The 18,278-nt window shown below is 45.7% G+C and overlaps 1 protein-coding gene across 2 annotated transcripts; it reads left to right on the top strand.

Moving 5' to 3' along the window:
* Window positions 1-1,058: 1,058 nt before the first annotated feature.
* On the top strand, window positions 1,059-11,763 carry septin3 (septin 3; the record flags this gene model as incomplete). 2 transcript variants are annotated; one of them, XM_084465941.1, is made up of 10 exons in its annotated part: window positions 1,059-2,376; window positions 4,356-4,760; window positions 5,374-5,502; window positions 6,747-6,828; window positions 6,951-7,088; window positions 8,378-8,495; window positions 9,981-10,076; window positions 10,937-11,033; window positions 11,140-11,191; window positions 11,634-11,763. In XM_084465941.1, 10 exons carry the CDS (start codon window positions 1,059-1,061, stop codon window positions 11,761-11,763), a joined length of 2,565 nt encoding a protein of 854 aa, XP_084322067.1. The 2 variants fall into 2 exon arrangements, with proteins under 2 accessions (XP_084322067.1, XP_084322068.1); XM_084465942.1 differs by lacking the exon at window positions 1,059-2,376 and adding an exon at window positions 3,117-3,247.
* Window positions 11,764-18,278: the final 6,515 nt, after the last annotated feature.

Below are 18,278 nucleotides of genomic sequence, written 5' to 3'. Positions count from 1 at the left end.
ACTGCTGGTGGTGGTCTCCTTGTCTTCCTGACAGGCCGTGCCAGTCCAGCGTAGAGAGAGACAGCTGCAGCACAACAGCCCAGGTCAGAGCTCTTCCCCAACCTTGTTATTGAAGACATTTCGTTGCATTGAATATTTTTTTGGACCTTAAACTAAACAATTGTTTCAAATAAGTAATTGAAGCTCTAGTCTGTTTTTTGGTGTGAACTTCTGCATGTATAAACATGTTGAAATGTGGCTCAAATGATGGTTGTGCACAGCATTTGTTTTGTTTATTGCTTTTAATCTTTTTTTAATTTATTTTTCCTAATTTAATAAGCAGATTACTTAATTGAAACGTCCTCCCCCTCTCCTTGCTACATTAAAAATCAACATGAGTGACGTTAACCATCTCAAACCGCAGCCCTCCCTAACGCCTGCAGCCCCTGAAGCCCCTAAGAAACACTCACCCCTTCCCTTTCCTCTCTCCTCTCCACTCATCAAAAAGCAAGCCATCCAACTCCCCTCTTTTCAGGATCCTCCGCTTGTGTCAGAAAGACACCATCTAAGACCATTTTCCTCAACCCATGACAGGTATATTCAGCTCTCTCGATCTGCAGCCACATTTTAAACATAACGTCTTCTTCACCTATTGATGACCAAACCGATCGCTTGTTTTTTTCTCTCTTCCCTCAAAAAGTTCCAGATGTATTGAGTTGATCCGTTCCACTAAAGAATCCATCTCTGTTTCAACAAAGAGTTCTCAGAAGACATATTTGGACGAACATAAGAACATTGAGAATAGAGCTTCGACTCTTCCCAGGACAAGGTCCAAATCACGCACCTCTCCAGCAGTTTCTCAAAAGCCCAGCATCTGTGTTCTTTCTCCTGCCTCGAAATCAAACCCTCCTTCTACTGCCCCCGCCGTGAGGCCGAAGCCAAACAGCTGGCTTACCGCCCCAGACCCACAGAGCCATTCTTCTCCTTTACACCCTGTGACCGAGCCAACCCCGAGCAAATCTCCAACTCTGACCATCCCTATAATCCGACCTAATCTCTCTCCAACACTCCTGTGTAAAATGATGCTGCCGGGGAGCCATGGAGCAAAACGCAAGACGATCCCGGTTGTAGCCGAGAAAAGGGGAGTTCAATCCATTGTGAACTTTAACACCAGAGACCTGCCAGTGCCTGCCAAACGATGGTCCCCAGAGGGAGCAACACCAGACGTTCTGAACCAGGACACTCTGGTGAACTTCACTCGATCGGAGGGTGGTAGGGGAGTGTCCAGGAAGGCCTTCAACAAGGAGTCCGGACATCACACTGTCAATGATATGCCATCAAATCACTTTTGGCCATTGCAATGCAAAACAGGTTTCACCAAAGAAAAGGATAATGGATTTTTTTTTCTTGAGAAACCAGAAATTACGAAACCAAATGTTGGTAAAATGGTCCTTCAAACGGGAGAAAGAAAGGATGTTGGGAAAGAATGTGATCCGCTGAATATTGGACCCTGCAGTTCATCAAACCTCAGACTCACAAAGAAGTATGAAAACTATCTAGAAAACACAACATGTACATTGACCAAAAGTGTTCCTGAACCTTGGAATAATTTCAAAACCGACTCTAAAACGAAGAAGTCACAGGTGGAAGAATGTCCTGTGAAAGTTATGGCTTCCAAATCTGAATTCACTGAATTCACTGGAAACATTTCTGGAGGTGTTGAAGCCTTAAGGAGACATGGGCTTTGGTCTGTAATACGAAATGAAACAACAGATGCACGGATTACAAAGCAAGGGGACAATTCTCTGGACCAGGACTCTCAAGGATGGGACTCTAAACACAGTGATTTCAGCGGATCAAAGGAACAACCGTACCTGGTGCTAAACCAAACCCAAGAGGCCTCTCAAAGCCGGCCTTTAAAACGATCCCAACCTGTGCCTCCTCAATGCAACTCAACACACACTATCGACCCACAGCTACAATATCAATTGAATAGGTTGGATCTCACAAAATCACCGGCGCAGAGTGCAAACAACCAAAGAGCAACCCCTAGTTACCTGGAACCCCTTCAATTCAAATGTGTAAGACCACATGATCACGGGGGCCCGACACAGCTTCCAGTGTATTCCTCCGAAAAGTGCGTTGTAAGCTGGCTATCGTCCACAGAGTGTGACCCCTTCTATAGAGCCCGAGCTGGCACCGGCTCAAACAAGCTCTGCAGAATGCCATCCCAACCCCAGGGGCCCGGCCCCCACGCGCCAGTCGCCACGGCAGCGGAGGGCCCCGCGGCACACACACAGGCCCACGCCCTGCCGAGCGGAGCACCTATCACAGAGGAGCCAGAGGAGCCGTATTACGTCACCATGTATAGCCCGGGTACAGTCTATGTGTCAATGGGTGAGTACACAGAATGCCAGCCGGTGGCTCTGGTAGCCCAGCAGCAAACATTCCCTTTAGTCGTTCCTTCAATGTATTTTCCCCCAAAGGTTCTGCAAGGGAGAGATACATACAGGAAATACAGGAAGGAAAACAGATGAGTGTGATGGCAGAGCGGGGAGGGGGGTCCTTATCAGCAGCACACAGACAGGAGGTGAAATGTTAGTGGTACACTGTGGTAGCGACTAATCCAGCGACACACAAGCGAAAGCTCTGCGTCACATGCACAAAAACACAGAGGGCAGGCTGAAAATGAACACACAGATGTGTAGTAGAGCAACAACACTGCCATAGCATGTGAGTAGAGTTTAAAATATGTGCATGTATTTTTTGTCATTTTTATTGACAGAAACGAATTGTGGTGTTGTTGTTTTTTTTTTTTTTTTTCATCCACTGGTGGTAGAAAAAAAGTAATATCCATCACACACACACACACACTGTTTAAAGTGCTTTCGGTGTCTTGAAAGCAAATAAATAAAAATGATTAGATCGTTTTTATTAGCCACGGTTCTCAATTAAAGTGACTGTAAGTAATAACGCAAGAAACCAACTGTTCCCAAAATTAGACAAGCGCGAATGCCCAGATTAAACGCCTTTAACACAGGCAGTTTAATCTGGGCATGCGCGCTGCATCTTTGACTCCCTCTCCTCTTGTTGCCTTGGTAACGAATAAAGGGGGGTCTCTGCCAGAAGGGAGAAGGGGAGAGGTGGCCGTACCTATCACATGACTATTGTCTCGAATATTGTTGTATCTCTGTGTTGGGCGTCAGTCGTCTACGTTCCTCCTGCATCCCTACCAGTGTCCTGACGCGTTTTTCGCCATAGATCATTGGTAAGTCCTTTTGCTCTTCGTTATCTGCGACTGGCCGTGAACCGATGAGGATGCGCAACTCGCTAGCGGGCTAATATAGGCTAGCTTGGAGCCGCTGCTACCAGCTAAATGTCGCCACCAGGCATGCATGGATGGAGATGGACAATGGGATCAATGTTGCGATTGATGTCTCAGGTGCAGCTGAAGAACGAAGAGAGAGTTGTGTTCTTCTGTTACATAGCCACCTTGCTCTTCAATGGAGGCTACTATCTTGACGATAGCTGCTTTGACCACCGTCCTACTGGGGGGGTTGACAGAAAAGCAGGGCACCATCGTGTCGCCAGCCGTACGCGAGCGTTGAGCCAAGGAGAGCGAGTTTTTGAGCTCGGAAATAGAAAATCGCGATTTTTTTTGGAGTGATAATCCTTGATGTAGTATTTCTACAAACGTTACTATGTAGCCGATACGTTTGAGTGTGCCTTTTCTCTGAGTCAAAATACACATCGAGGGAGCACCTTAATGATCCAGTCTGGTTCAGTGAACTATGTGATGTTCTGTAAATGCACCCTAGGGAATTAAGGTTGATCACATTATGGCTCCACATGCCACATAACCATCTGGCTACTCACACATTACCCACCAACAATTGCAGTTCCTGCCATCCCTGTGTGAATGTGTGAGTGCCTGCCAGGCATAGACACTTTCTTTTTGAGAAAGTCTTTTTTCCAAAAAACGTTTGACAGGGACCCAGTGATATAATGCTGGCACTATTAACCATCCAAGAATAGACCGTTCTGACCTTTTAATGTAATTCTAATTCTCATTAAGATAAAGGAAGCTCAGTTCCAAGGGGGATACAACAAGTCCTAAAATGTGCCATGCAGTGATGGAAAATAATAATTATAGTTAGTTGAATTATAGTCTAGTATATTTTATTGAACTATGGGCTGTAGTAACCTAGGCTAATCACACCAACTGCAGACATTACAACACCATTGTGTCGTTGTTTTATACAATGGTCATACAGTGTGTGTCTCTGCCTGCTCTGCCAAAGTGTCAATATATTCAACATGTTTAATGCATTCGTCCATTCAGCCATCATTCTCTCCTGTCACCTTCCTCTCCGCAGACATGTCCGACATCGTCCCCCCTGAGGTACGGCCAAAGCCGGTCGTACCAGCCAAACCCCCCCACGTGGGGGCCCCGTCCCCCTCCAACCCCTTCCCCCCCCAGGGCCTGGGGGCCGGGACCGGCGGCAGCTCCGGCGCCCCGCCCCCCAGCGCCATCCCCGTCATGATCGGCAGCCACGGGGTCAGCCACGCCCCCAGCCACACCCCCAGCCACGTGGGGGCCAGCCACGGGGTGGGAAACAGCGTCGGGGGTCACGGCGGTGGGGGTCTCCCCCAGGGAGGGGGTCCCCAGGGGTCCACCGGAGGCGGGACCCTGCTGGGTTACATCGGCATCGACACCATCATCGAGCAGATGAGGAAGAAGACCATGAAGACGGGCTTTGACTTCAACATCATGGTCGTCGGTGAGTGGCCGGCGGAGGGACCGGGCCTAGCCTCTGAGGCTGGGCGGAGCCCCAATGTTCTGACCTTGGGATGTTTGTTTGTGAGATGATGTTACACTTCGTCTGAATCTCCCTGTGATATCCAACAGCAAAAAGATCAAAACAAATCTGTAAGGGAGCAAGACATCCCTCAATCGGAGAAAGCTTCAAAGCTTCACAGTTAGCCATCATCAGAATGGTTTGACCATAAACGGGATGACCAGATTATCATTCGTTATTCCAATATTTCAGTAGACACCTGCCGGAGTGATCTTTTCTCCTTTTCTTGTGATGCGTCATCTACAATAGCACATGTGTGATCTAAAATGTGTGACGAAAATTATGGTGGATGCTTCCAACCAATAATATCACAAAATCGTTCACCCAATAATTACATATTTACTAATTATGTAGAATTGTGTAGAATTCAAAACCCATGTTCTAAAGCCGTGTTTTACCGCATCACTCGTCACTCATCTATCCAGATACAGTCGTGGTCATACTACAGGGGGACCCTATACGCTTTGAATGAACCAGAAGAATGCATCCTTTGTGGTAGTCCCTACCACCCACACGTCTCTCCGTCTCCCCCCAGGTCACAGCGGGCTGGGGAAGTCCACCCTGCTGAACACGCTCTTCAAGTCCCAGGTGAGCAGGCGGAGCGCCGGCTGGGCCCGCGACGAGAAGATCCCCAAGACGGTGGAGATCAAGGCCGTGTCCCACTGTGAGTAGACCCGTACCCCAAGCTGTCCCCCCGACCCCTCCCGCGGCCGTGCAGACGCTCCTCCGTGGCTCCCGTGCACTCAAGAGGAAGTATCTCGAATCTAGATTGTATCTCGATTCAAATAATTAGTAAAACTCATCTGTTGACAGGAAAGGCACGATGCGCTCCCCACCGCCTCAGCCTGTTCACACGTAGGGGTCGCTCATGAGACGCTTCGGGTTCGGACCAAATCCATCTTTCACACAATCTCTGGGTATAGGTGGCGATGACGCGACTGCGGTGTCCTGGTTTGCATTGCTTTGGATGTTGCAGCATGCCATGTTTAATAATATTACTTAAAGATCCTCGACCCGTGGAAGAGTAGTCACAGCACAGCAATATTTCAGATCATTTTCACATGACTTGCTTAATGTTGGTGGGCGGCTGGTGACATGTAAGCTGAGCATGTGACTTGATTTCCGCTACAGATTGAATCTAGACCACATCCTAGCTCCGGCTCGTATGGATCTAGATTATCGTAGTGAACACCACATCCGCAGGTGGTTTTGACAACGGTTGTCAACATCGCTCCCGCCCTGCTTACCTGGAGATAACATCTGAGATGCAAAAACCCTGTGTAAAGACACCAAGGCCTCTGTAAAGGCTGCTGGTGGATTGAACTGGAGCCTATAGACAGATTACATTTCATTTATTGTATTCATTTATAGGGGTCAACGAGTGATGTCAAACTGAAGAACACTTCAAAAAGCATATCCATATGGGACCGTGTGCACATGTTTGTATGCTATATGCATATATAAATATAAAACAACGTGAGAATGAGGTTTGAGGAGAAATGAAGGACAGTTTGTCTGTTTGTCTCTCATCACCCACCATGCAGTAATAGAATGTGATTACGTATAGCGAATAGCCAGAAAACAAGTGGGACATTTTATAAGACACATTTCACTAAAATAGCCAATTAATGAATATCACCATGGATCATAATAGCCTAATAACCTAATTATAAACGTTCTACTTCTTTAGTCTAAATGTTCTTGTTGACATTGACGGGACAGTCAGAGGTATTTTATGGTGTTTAGTCATTGCTGACTCAGTCACATTGTGAGCACATCTGGACTGCTGACAACCCTCCTGGTGTAGCATGAATTTCAAAGCAGAAATACAGTGAAGAATAACAAAACTATGTTGTTCAAAAATTTGTAACAGAAATGGCCAAAAAAATACAATTCGATTTTCTGCAGTCATCGAAGAGGGCGGGGTCAAGATGAAGCTGACCGTGGTGGACACCCCTGGCTTCGGGGATCAGATCAACAACGACAACTGGTGGGTGCACTAAACGTCTCATTGATTCTCCCTTCCTCCACAATCAAACTCCACTGAGTCGTCCGCTCCAGTGTGTGGTAGCTGTGTGTTAACCCCCCCACTTCCCCCCCCCCGCCCGCCAGCTGGGAGCCAATAGGAAAGTACATCAACGAGCAGTACGAGAAGTTCCTGAAGGAGGAGGTGAACATCACCAGGAAGAAGCGGATCCCAGACACTCGGGTCCACTGCTGCCTCTACTTCATCTCCCCCACGGGACACTCGTGAGTGGACCGCCCCGTCAGCGCGCTCCTCCGCCGTAGTCTAGGGCTCAAGACTACAGAGGATCACATACAGATACAGACGCACACACACACATCAACATGAACCAGCCCAGACAGCTGCGTGAACATAGCGTATATATACTGGGACGGGTGCATCTTATGTTGGAAAGGATAATGTATTGTGTATAAGGTCTATGTTGTGTTTACGGATGTGCGTGACCATAGTTAAAACAAAAACATCAGGCGATTACTATTGCTGTGAATGATCTTGATCTTGACTGAGAAAATGTTTGGGTTCAGATGCAGCCTCTCTCTTAGCTGCATTCTCTCCTCCAAATGACGAGGAAGAGGACTGGAAGCTGTTTCTTCAGACCTTTCTTTTCATCCTTCAGATGTCAGGCTTTTATATTTAAAGTCAAAACCACCAAAGCAAATAGCTTCATTCTTCTGTTCTGCTAACGGTGACAGGATTCTCATAGCTGCTGATATTGATATTGCTGCCTTGGGTGTTGATAGCGTTTTGGACTGCAGGGCTATGGAATTTATGCTGCTCCTTTGATTTGACTAATATATAATATTTTATTTATTTTATTGTTTTTTTAATGTGACTATCCCTGGAGACGATAGATGTTTTAACTTAGAGACGCTTTTTACCCAAGTTCCCCTATCACATTCATACCTCTCTCAGCTGAAATGTCCTCAACAAAGTAAAAAGTAAACACTTAAGGTCGGCTCTCAGCATCGTGGCACCTGTGAAAACTAAAAACAACTCACAGCCCAAAGAAATGTCTGGGAAAAATAAGAGAATACATCTGCTCCAGAGGGAGTGCCGTACAGTTAATGTGGAAAGAAAACCGACTCATAATCCACAGAGAGATATCCCAACATCCCTTTATGTAGAACATAGCAAAAAGCTCTAGAATCGCCTTTTCAATCCTTCCCAGCTTTGTGAACCATAATGCCATGCTTCACAGGCAAAATGGAGTGTGTGAGTTTTCATCATTTTTTAATATTAACATTGTTAATATCCGAGCTAGAATGTCGAATACTGTTGAAAATCAAAAACATTACACCGTTAGTGGCTCTCTGGGAAATCCAAATGATTTTTGTTAAATTAGTGAAGGGGAGCTCAGTAGAAATCCTCCGGCACCTCCCTGGGTGCAATTTCACAGCTCGATCCAGGAATAGTTTTCTATTTTTGCTTTCTTTTATTTGTGCCTTGTTTCGGTCCTCTCTCACTCACTCGCTCGCTCCCTCCTTCCCTCTCTCCCCGTCCCCCCTGGCTGTAGTCTCCGGCAGCTGGACCTTGAGTTCATGAAGCACCTGAGCCACTCGGTCAACATCATCCCCATCATCGCCAAGGCCGACACCATGACCATTGAGGAGAGGCTGGACTTCAAGCAGAGGGTGAGGAAGACGCCTCAGATGTTTAGATTCGTCCAGTCTATGTCATTGAGTTGAACCTACGTAAGGCAAACCACAACAATCTAGATACAGAAATGAAGCACATGTGTACATGGCCATATAATATATAGGGGTGCACGATAACAGAAATGATTATGTCATTCCGATATCACAAGTCCGATATCATGACGAATAGCCCTGATAACATAGCCTATATAATTTCAGTGCCCCGCTCCCACTAACGCTAAATGAAAGGTCTTATCGTAACCCTAAAAGTACACATCATACAATAATTTATAATACATGAGTTCACAACTGCACGCGTACATAGATTTTTTTTTTCCTGCTGTCAGCTCCCAGACTGTAGTCTAGGAGCACAGGAGAGACGTTCCCTCCAGGGCCGATGTTCTCTCAGGGGTAACACCCTTCCCTTTGACTGGCAGTGGGTCTGCTTATAAGTCGGAATATGGTCAGAATGAAGCGGCCGCCGATTATTGACAGGCTGGGAACTTTATTCTTAGTTTCAGTAACTTTACAGTACACATTTGCACAGGCACAACTGGACTCGTTCATTACTTCACTAAACTGACACACGCTACCGCTCGCTCTCCTCGCCCGTCCACACACACACACACACACTGCCATTCCCGCACACACACATATGCTACTCTCATTACACTTATTATTGACAACAGTTAGCTGAACATTATAGGGTCCCGGCCTACCACTCCCTGTTTTCTCAGTTAAACAGTTTCTCAGATATCAACTATATTTGTCCCAGTGTTTGTTAGATGTGAAATGAAGCAAAAAAAGACACTCCCTTTCTCTGGTAACGCAGTTGTTCGTGACACCTTTATTCTTCGTAAGTTTCTTCTATTTGTCTGTAACTCATGCTCCAATCTTTCATCGATCGATGCGGATGTTGTGGATGCAACGGAATATATGATGCATCGCTGCAGCAACATTTAAGATGATCGAGATGATTTCTGCCCGTTCTGCTTCTGTTGCTGTCTGGCGGTCAGACAAAAACACACCTGAGTGACAGGGGCCGTCCTGCGAACCTCGACCCTACGTCATATCCCGCCCCTTGCAAGCCCGCCCCCCTAAACCCCCCCCTAAAAAGTGTGAATAAAAACTAACCAAACCCAAGTTTTTGGGTTTGGTCATAGTATTAATGTCATGATCTTAGGTCATGATCATACATATGTATATGTGTGTGTTATCGGTTATCGATATCGGCCTTTAGGAGCTGAAAGTTATCGGTTATCGGTATCGGTAAAAAAAAAGTTATCGTGCATCCCTAATAATATACCTCAGGAGATACCTCTTTCTAGACCCAAACCATCTTTAACTCATACTTTCAGTCGCTATTAACGATAGCTATTCTCTTTTTAATAGCCAGTGAAAGTGTGACCGTTAGATGGTCTGAACATGGTAAGTTGACCATAAAGAGCGTTGTCACTAGCGCGGCGTGTTGCGGTCCTGCAGGTGAGGAAGGAGCTGGAGATGGGGGGCGTGGAGTACTACCCCCAGAAGGAGTTTGACGAGGACATGGAGGACAAGAGTGACAACGACAAGATACGGGTGAGACTTTTTAGAGGCTCTTTCTGAATGCCTTCATTTTCTTGTTTTTCACAAATCTGTGCCTGTATTTAGATACACTTATGTGCACACACACACACACACACACACATGCGCACACACACATACGCACATGCACATATACACACACAGCCACACACATGCACACAGTTTTTTTAGCCTTGTGGAAAAACATTTTTAAGACTAATGGTACTCGCGGTCTCCCTCTGCTGGGTAGTTTGCAAACAGCTGACCTTGGCCAATAAAAGCTTTAAAGGGGTGATATCATGCTTTTTCGACTATTCCCTTTGCTTTTGACTGTTTTATGACGTATGTATACATTTTTTATGAATGACTAGCTAGAAAAATCTAAGTCCGAGCCAGAGGGAGTATTCATGCCCACCGAGAACACCCTCAATAAGTGTGTGAAACAGCTTGTTTGCACTAAAACTTTACTCACACCATAACAGTTTGACATCAGACTGTGCAGTGGGCAGAAGTCACGCCCTCGGTTACCCGCACAACTTCCTTTGATGCACGCGCAAAGCGTTCGACCAATCGCAGCAGACTGGGCTACTCGGGAGAGGGGCCTTAATGCCACATGATACAAATCAGACCGTCTTTGAAAGACACAATTTTTCTTTTTTGTGTGCAGAAATGAACAGTGTAAGATAATAAGGGGTATTTCTAACATACATGCATGTAAACCTATTCTAGTAGTACCCCTTAATGCAATTATTAACCCATGATATGGGATGTTTAATCTCTTTAGTGAAACCAAAGTATAATGCACTTAAAGCTCTACAAAATCTAATGCCATCCTGTCTGACGAAGGCCTTGCTGTTTCTCCTCTCCGCACACAGGAGGCGATGCCCTTGGCGGTCGTGGGCAGCGATAAGGAGTACCAGGTCAACGGGAAACGGGTTCTGGGACGGAAGACCGCTTGGGGGGTTGTGGAAGGTGGGTGGAACTCTTCGCCACACAAATCGCTTTCCTGTTCCCAACGTTTACACCTGCAAACTCATGGAGTCAAGTGTCGCTAAGCCCTCGTTCCTCTCGTTTTCAGTGGAAAACCCCAACCACTGTGAGTTTGCCCAGCTGAGAGATTTCCTGATCAGGTATGGTTATTAGCATGATGATGATGAACCTGATGAGGATGATGATCCTGATGATGACGAGCAGAGGATAGATTTCCAGTTATCCTTAAAGGGGACATATTATACCACCAGGTGCGAGTGTGCTTAGCCAATACAAGCCGTTTTGAATCAACAATCATCACAAGCGGGCGTGTCCACCTGGATGTATGCCAGTTAGACGAGCAATGTTTGCTACAGTCCACTGGGTAGGCGCGTAGACTGATCCATCCAGCGCACGTCTGGGTGGACACGCCCACTTGCGTGATGTCAGAAGAGGCCGATTTTCCAAACGGCTTGTAAAGGGCTAATCGCACTCACACCTGGTGGTATAATAGGTCCCCTTTAACACTGAACAGAGAGAAAGGACAAACCGTCCCCGTTGTGCCTCGCTGACCGTGTCTCCCGGGCCTCGCTCGCCTCTCAGGTCTCACCTGCAGGACCTGAAGGAGGTCACTCACAACATCCACTACGAGACCTACCGCGCCAAGAGGCTCCACGGCAATGGGGGGCTGCACCCCGTCTCCGCCAGCGACACCCAGGAGAGCAACCTGTGATCGGGCTGCTCAGCCAATCAGGGACGAGGGGGTGGGGGTGGGGGGTGGGGAGGGGGGAGGAGACGGAGGAGGTGGGGGGGGGGGGGGGGGGCAGTGCGGCGACGGCGCCCTATGTATAGATATGTCTACATAGAGAGAGCTGTCTCTATCAGTGAGATGTGTAGATAATATACGGTATGCATCGTGACAGGACGTCAGCCCCGCCTGCTCCGCGATCATGGGTGTGGGGCGTTTCGTGTGGTAGTGGCCATTTCATATCTGGTTTCCCCCCCCCCCCCAGCCCTAGGGAGAAGCCATTGGCAGTGGGTTTGGATGAGAGCGCACACCCTCCCAGAACCCTTCATAGTCATCACCGCGATCCATCACCACCGTTACCTGTGCCATGTCCTCCTCCATTCACTGCCAAAGCAGTCTATGTTTAGAGTGTAGTACCATTGCCATTATTATTCATATTGGGTGAATGCGTACATGTGCCATTAACTGCTTTAGTGTCGTCGGGCAGACTTATGTCTGAATTCAGGCTATTGTGATCGTTTGTTCTGGTTACTAATAAGATACTCGGCACACTTATGAGTGTTCTCAAGTGTGTCTTTCTCAGTTATTCACCTACTGACTGGTGGTGCATATAACCCACGCAGAACTGAAAGGTAGTGGTAAAAAACAATATTTTTCTGTACATTTTCAGGTACATTTTTTAAACTGGGTGATATGGACATAATGACGTCTTGAAAAATTCAATATATTTCTGTCCTTAGATCACAACGTGGATAATATGACAATATTTTGGTTTATTTGCACATATTGAATATCGAAAACAGTAGTTCAGTAGTAGAAGTCAATATGCTGAGGTATGAATTACTTAATTGTACTGTAATGCAGCCCTTGTATTCATTACCCTAGCCACTTTCCCATGGATTTTTTCTTAATTAAATCCTATGATCATGTACAACTCCAGAAACGTTCAGGTTTGCTCCTCTGAACCAGATAGTTTGTGCCAATGCAATTTCAACTTCAAACTTTATTATATTGGCCACCAGATGGCAGTATTCTGTAAAGAAAAATCTGTGACAACCAGACGTGGAGTCACTTTCTGCTTTTCTTCTTATTTATCTCCTCTATTGCTCTTTTGCTTATATATCATCCTCGGTATTTATGGTTTACAATAACTACTTGGATTCCTGAATACTTATCATTGTGTTTATATCTGTGCGGGCTAACACAGTAGGCCTACAGGGAGATACGTATTTCCAGGAAGGTCCATATTTAGTATAAGGGGCCAATATCCGATTTGGGTGCCCCGCTTAAGGTCATCATTTCAAACTAACCATTATATTATTTGTGTTCATGGCCTTATAATTTGCTTTAGAAATACACCAATAATGTTTTGTGATGCACTTATTTCGGAAATGGACAAATAACATGCATATCTATGCTAAGGGCAGTCCAAGGTTTATTTCTCTTTTGAAAATATAAGGGATAGTAAACCCTCGGAATATTTTTTACTATAATATGTATGGGTGTGACTTTGACAAGTTTTGCATATGTGTAGACAAAATGCGTTTGCTGTGTGCTTTGAGTGTGGTCATTGGCTTTCAAATCCCATATTTAGACAATATTACAAAATGTATGACCAAAAACAAAATCACTCTTCCTCGCTACCGTTTCTCAGTGTGCATGCTTGTGGTGGTGTAGCCGAGTGTAACCCCATTTGGTCTGGATAAACAGCCAATCGACGTGACCAACGTATCAACGCTTTCCATATATGATGTGATATATGTGCACATTAAATGTCCGAACTACCAAGCGCAGCACCGCTGTAGTAGATTCTGTCACGTAGTTTTTCTAGCTGTTCTTCATAATGTGTCCCTTTACTATCCATGCAATTGTGAGATGCACAAATACATTTTTCAGTGTTATAATTTATTTAAACTTTCATGCATTATTTATTATTTCATTTAAGTTATTGTTCATTTAATAAAGGCACATGTCCAATTTTTTTCTTGGATCTGGAATCTGTAAAACAAATAAACCATTTCTGAATCAACCTTCTTTTATGCTTGAACGACTATAAACGTAGACGTGTTTGTAGTTTGTTTGGTTAAATATCTTAAACATGAGCTTTCGTCATAACAGGAAACTGAACCTGCACTATCAATGAGGCACTGTGCTCAACAACTTGAGGACACAGCGTATCGTCAGATAGCAATCGTGCTACCGGCCCAGATATCATGATTGCTATCAGGGCTGGTATTTGATGCATGACTAGGGTGACCAGATTACCTGAAACTAAAACAGGGACACTTTGCTTCACGTTGGGACCCCCTGCGCGCCTGGTCAGACGCAGATATTAGAATCAATTTCAACACGACACGTAGGACCAGTAGCGGCAGGCGATTAAATATGTGGGAGGGGCGCAGTCAGGGAAGGGGGGTCTGGGGGGTCCTCCCCCCGAAAATTTTGATTTGGTAGATGTGATTTCCTGTATTCTGGTGCATTTTTGGGATGGCCACTATAATAATTCATTCAGATTCATAGCTTACATCCTGACTTGCAGGGCCTGGACAAGCTTACACTGCATATACAGACCTACTTTATGGCATTCCACCAAACATTGCTATTTGTCCAATGGGTGTTATTCTGATATTGAGGCAAATCATGCTCACTGTCCTATATGATTACTGCTCACAACAAAGCCTAATGGGGAAAAAAGCATGTATGTTTTTGGTAGGCCTATTTACACATTTAATAGAAAATATGAAAAAAAACTTGAATTGAATGAGTTTAGTGTGGGACTTAATATATTTTTTTGAATTAGCCTGAAGCTTCAGAAAGTTTGTGTGGTGTGTGTGTGTGTGTGTGTGTGAGAGACATCAACCTCATAGAGTTCCGAAAACATGACCTCAACACAGACAAACTTCGAATCAAATTAGCCTACACATATTTGTTTGAGGAGCGAATCTGCTCCAAAATCCAAAATTTGTTTGCTGACAGCCTGCTGCTGTGGAATTGTGGACAGGTGTCATCAAAATTGGCCCATGTAACAAGCAACGCCTTTAAGGTGGGAACAGTCATGCGGTACCTCTCGTCAGTCCAAGCATAGGCGCCGATCCCGTGGGTGCTCCGGGGCTCGAGCACCCACTGGCAACGCTGAGCACCCACTGGCCAATCGGGATGGTCGATCAAAAAAAATAAAATAAAATAAAATAAAAAGAGTGAATGATTGAAACTTGTGGTGAAACTGTATCTTTAAAATGAACTGCATTTACTTAAATCGTATTATCCAATTAAAATCATTGCAGCTCTGTGCGTTTACACGTTAGCGTAGTCACGTAACCAATCGGATGATCGGATTTGGCTGCGGCTAAACAAGAGGCCTTCACGTACACACACACAGCAAAATGTGAAGGTTGGCTGCGTATCGGCGGGTAAAAATGGACAAGTTTGTTGTAAGAAAAGCGTCTACAACCACCACCAATGCCCCCAGCAGCGGCAGCGGCGGCGGCGGTAGCAGCAGCAGCGGCGTGTGATATTGTAAATGTGCCGAGAGTAAATTAATAGGCTACTGTGTTTTTTGCTTAGGCTATGTGTTGCTATAGGTTACCTTTAATTATACGTGCAAGCGACATAATTAGTGTTACGTTGTGAAAAAAAAAGTGTTACGTTGTGGCCAGTGTGCATAATACTGCTGCCTTCAGACTGTGTCGTATTTAGTTGTGGTTGGTGACTATCTATGCAATAAAAGTCAGTTTGAGACAATCATTACCTTGGTGGCATTAATTTAATTTGAGCACCAAAAAAAATAATAATAATAATAATTGAGCACCCACGGGCAAAAACATAAATCGGCGCCTATGAGTCCAAGTATTGTTCATTATGGAAAAGATCAGCTCAATGGGAGCATTTGTGCCAGGCAGACACACGGCAAACTGACTGTGGTGGGAATTCCGGAACGAAGTCAATCATAAACCGACCAAACTGGGTAGAATAAAGAGTCATCGGAACTTTGAACAATTATGGTCATATATTTGGGTAATAACGGTACAATAACATACAAACAATGATACACAAACTAATGATAATCCATAAAGCAAACAAACAATGATCCAAGGCCCAAAATGGGAGTCCTCCCTGCGTCTTCTCCAAGAGCTGCGCAAGGAGAAGTCCCCAGATGGGACATCACCCTGCGTCTCTCCAGAGAGCTACAAGCTGAGGTCCCCTGCTTGGGAAATCAACCTGCCGCTCCAAGAGCGCTGCAGGCTGAAGACCCGATGTTTTGACTAAAACACAGACTTCTTATAATAAACTTCTGTTAGGATTTTGAGAGCCACTCTGTCCCCCAATAAAACCAAAGCCTTTGGTAACCAGATGGTAATCGGTCCTCATTTATACAGCGCTTTTATCCAAAGTGCTTTACAGTGTTGACTGACATTCACCCATTCATGCACACATTCACACACCGACGGCGGAGTCAACCACGCAGGGCGACAGCCAGCCCGTCAGGAGCAATTAGGGTGAGGCGTCTTGCTCAGGGACACCACGACACTCAGCTAGGAGGAGCCGGGGATCAAACCAGCAACCTTGCGGTTACCAGCCAACCCGCTCTACCTCCTGAGCTAATGCCGCCCCCCCTCAAGATCCTCAAGGTGTCATAAAAGGGGATGTTCATGGCTGTGCCTTATCAGTTGGAACCCTGGCTTCTCCAATCTTCCCTCTAACTCTAAACACATCCCCGAAAGGGGTTCACTGAACACAGGCACATTCCAACAGATACAGGGACACAGAATGTGAAAAATAATTTTTCCCATTACACTGACAAATTAAACATATATTTTCGTATGGAACCTCCCTCCCATCATATTGGCGCCCCCTCCGGCTGCAGGCGCCCCTGCTTGCTGAGGAGGTGCCGTGCACAGAAGCTGTGTGAGAAGGGGAAAGGGGAGGGGGGCACGGGGGACAGTTCACCTCTGCGTCTCTATATTTTCGTATGGAATCTCCCTGCTTTTGAAATGTGCAAACATCTCTGCCCAGCACTCGTCCGCTGGTTTCCATCAGCATTCCACTGTGCGACCAATCCCTGTTGCGTATGCCCTCACACATTGTTGAAATCATATGCTGGATACTTTAATCTTTCTATGTGGTTTTTAGTTAATGATCGGGCTATAATAAGACCACGTTGGCTATGTAATCGCTGACAACAGGGGACATTTCATAGTGGTTGGTGGAAACCGGGACATTTTAGCATCCCGACAGGCTTTTGTCGGGACTTGGGACACGCAACTCAAAATCGGGCCTGTCCCGGTAAAGCAAAGTATGCTTCGTAACGTTCTGAATCTCTGATCCCCATTTTTATAAAGGCTGTATGCTTTGTAGCACTGCATCAAGCGTTTAAAATGCTAGCTTTGAACGTTTTCATTTTAGACAACATCCCAATGACATTGGACTTCCAAAAGTAAGAGCATTATAGGCACACCTCCATACTCGCAGACTATAGATGGTGTTTTGTCTTAGTACCTGGAGTAGTCTAATGGGTTGTAATGCCGCTTTTCCACCGCCAGTATCGACTCGACTCGACTCAACTCGGTTTGGTTGCGTTTCCATCTAAAAAAAGTACCTCTTCAATGTGGGCGGGTCGTAGAAAAGAACCTCTCCACCATGGGCGGGTCGTCATTAGGTTTTAATCACGGGAGACGCGATTCCCGGGAAATCTGAATCTGATCAAGACTATTTCCTGATTCCCGGGAAAGGTTATGATGGGAAATAAAATAAAATAAAAAGCGCAATGACTGCGCGTCTATTGTTGTCATACGGTAACGTTGATCAAGGCGAAACTCGAGCCCTAGGAAAGGAACGACACTGAAACGAAACAGCGAAACGCTGATCCTCCGGAGCCGGTCCGTGGACTCCAGCCACGCCGGACACACACAACCACGCCCGACACACATAACGACGCGCAGCCTAACTCTAGCCCCGGGAAAGGAGCGACACACACGGCGAAACGCTGATCAGTTTCCCCCTCGGGAGCGGGTTCGTGGACTCCAACCACGCCTATGGAGCTATTACTGTTGCAATATTATTTGCAAATGCGTATCTCAATCTGTGTGTGTGTATTCAGATCTGTGTGTGCGTATTCAGATCTGTGTGTGTGTAATATGATCTGTGTGTGTGTATTCAGATCTGTGTGTGCGTATTCAGATCTGTGTGTGTGTATTCAGACCTGTGTGTGTGTAAAAAAAAATCTGTGTCTGTATTCAGATTTGCAAGTGAAGACAAATCTGAAAGTGCATGCAAAGATCTGTGAATGTGAACACAGATCTGTAAGTGTACATAGATCTGTAAATGTGTAAACCGATCTGTAAATGCGTACATAGATCTGTAAATGTCTGTCATCACTTACAACTCAGGCAGGAGCTCTCCATTGGCTGTGTTTTTACACGTGAATTTTGCAACACTTCTGCCGCGGCAGATCTGTGATCTGCAAATGTGTAGAAATGAGATTTGTCTGTGACCTCAGTGTT

The sequence above is a fragment of the Micromesistius poutassou genome, assembly GCF_964030765.1.
Source record: "Micromesistius poutassou genome assembly, chromosome: 3".
NCBI lineage: Eukaryota > Metazoa > Chordata > Actinopteri > Gadiformes > Gadidae > Micromesistius > Micromesistius poutassou.
The sequence above is the reverse complement of the archived record's forward strand: the minus strand, read 5'-3'. Positions and strand labels throughout refer to the sequence as shown.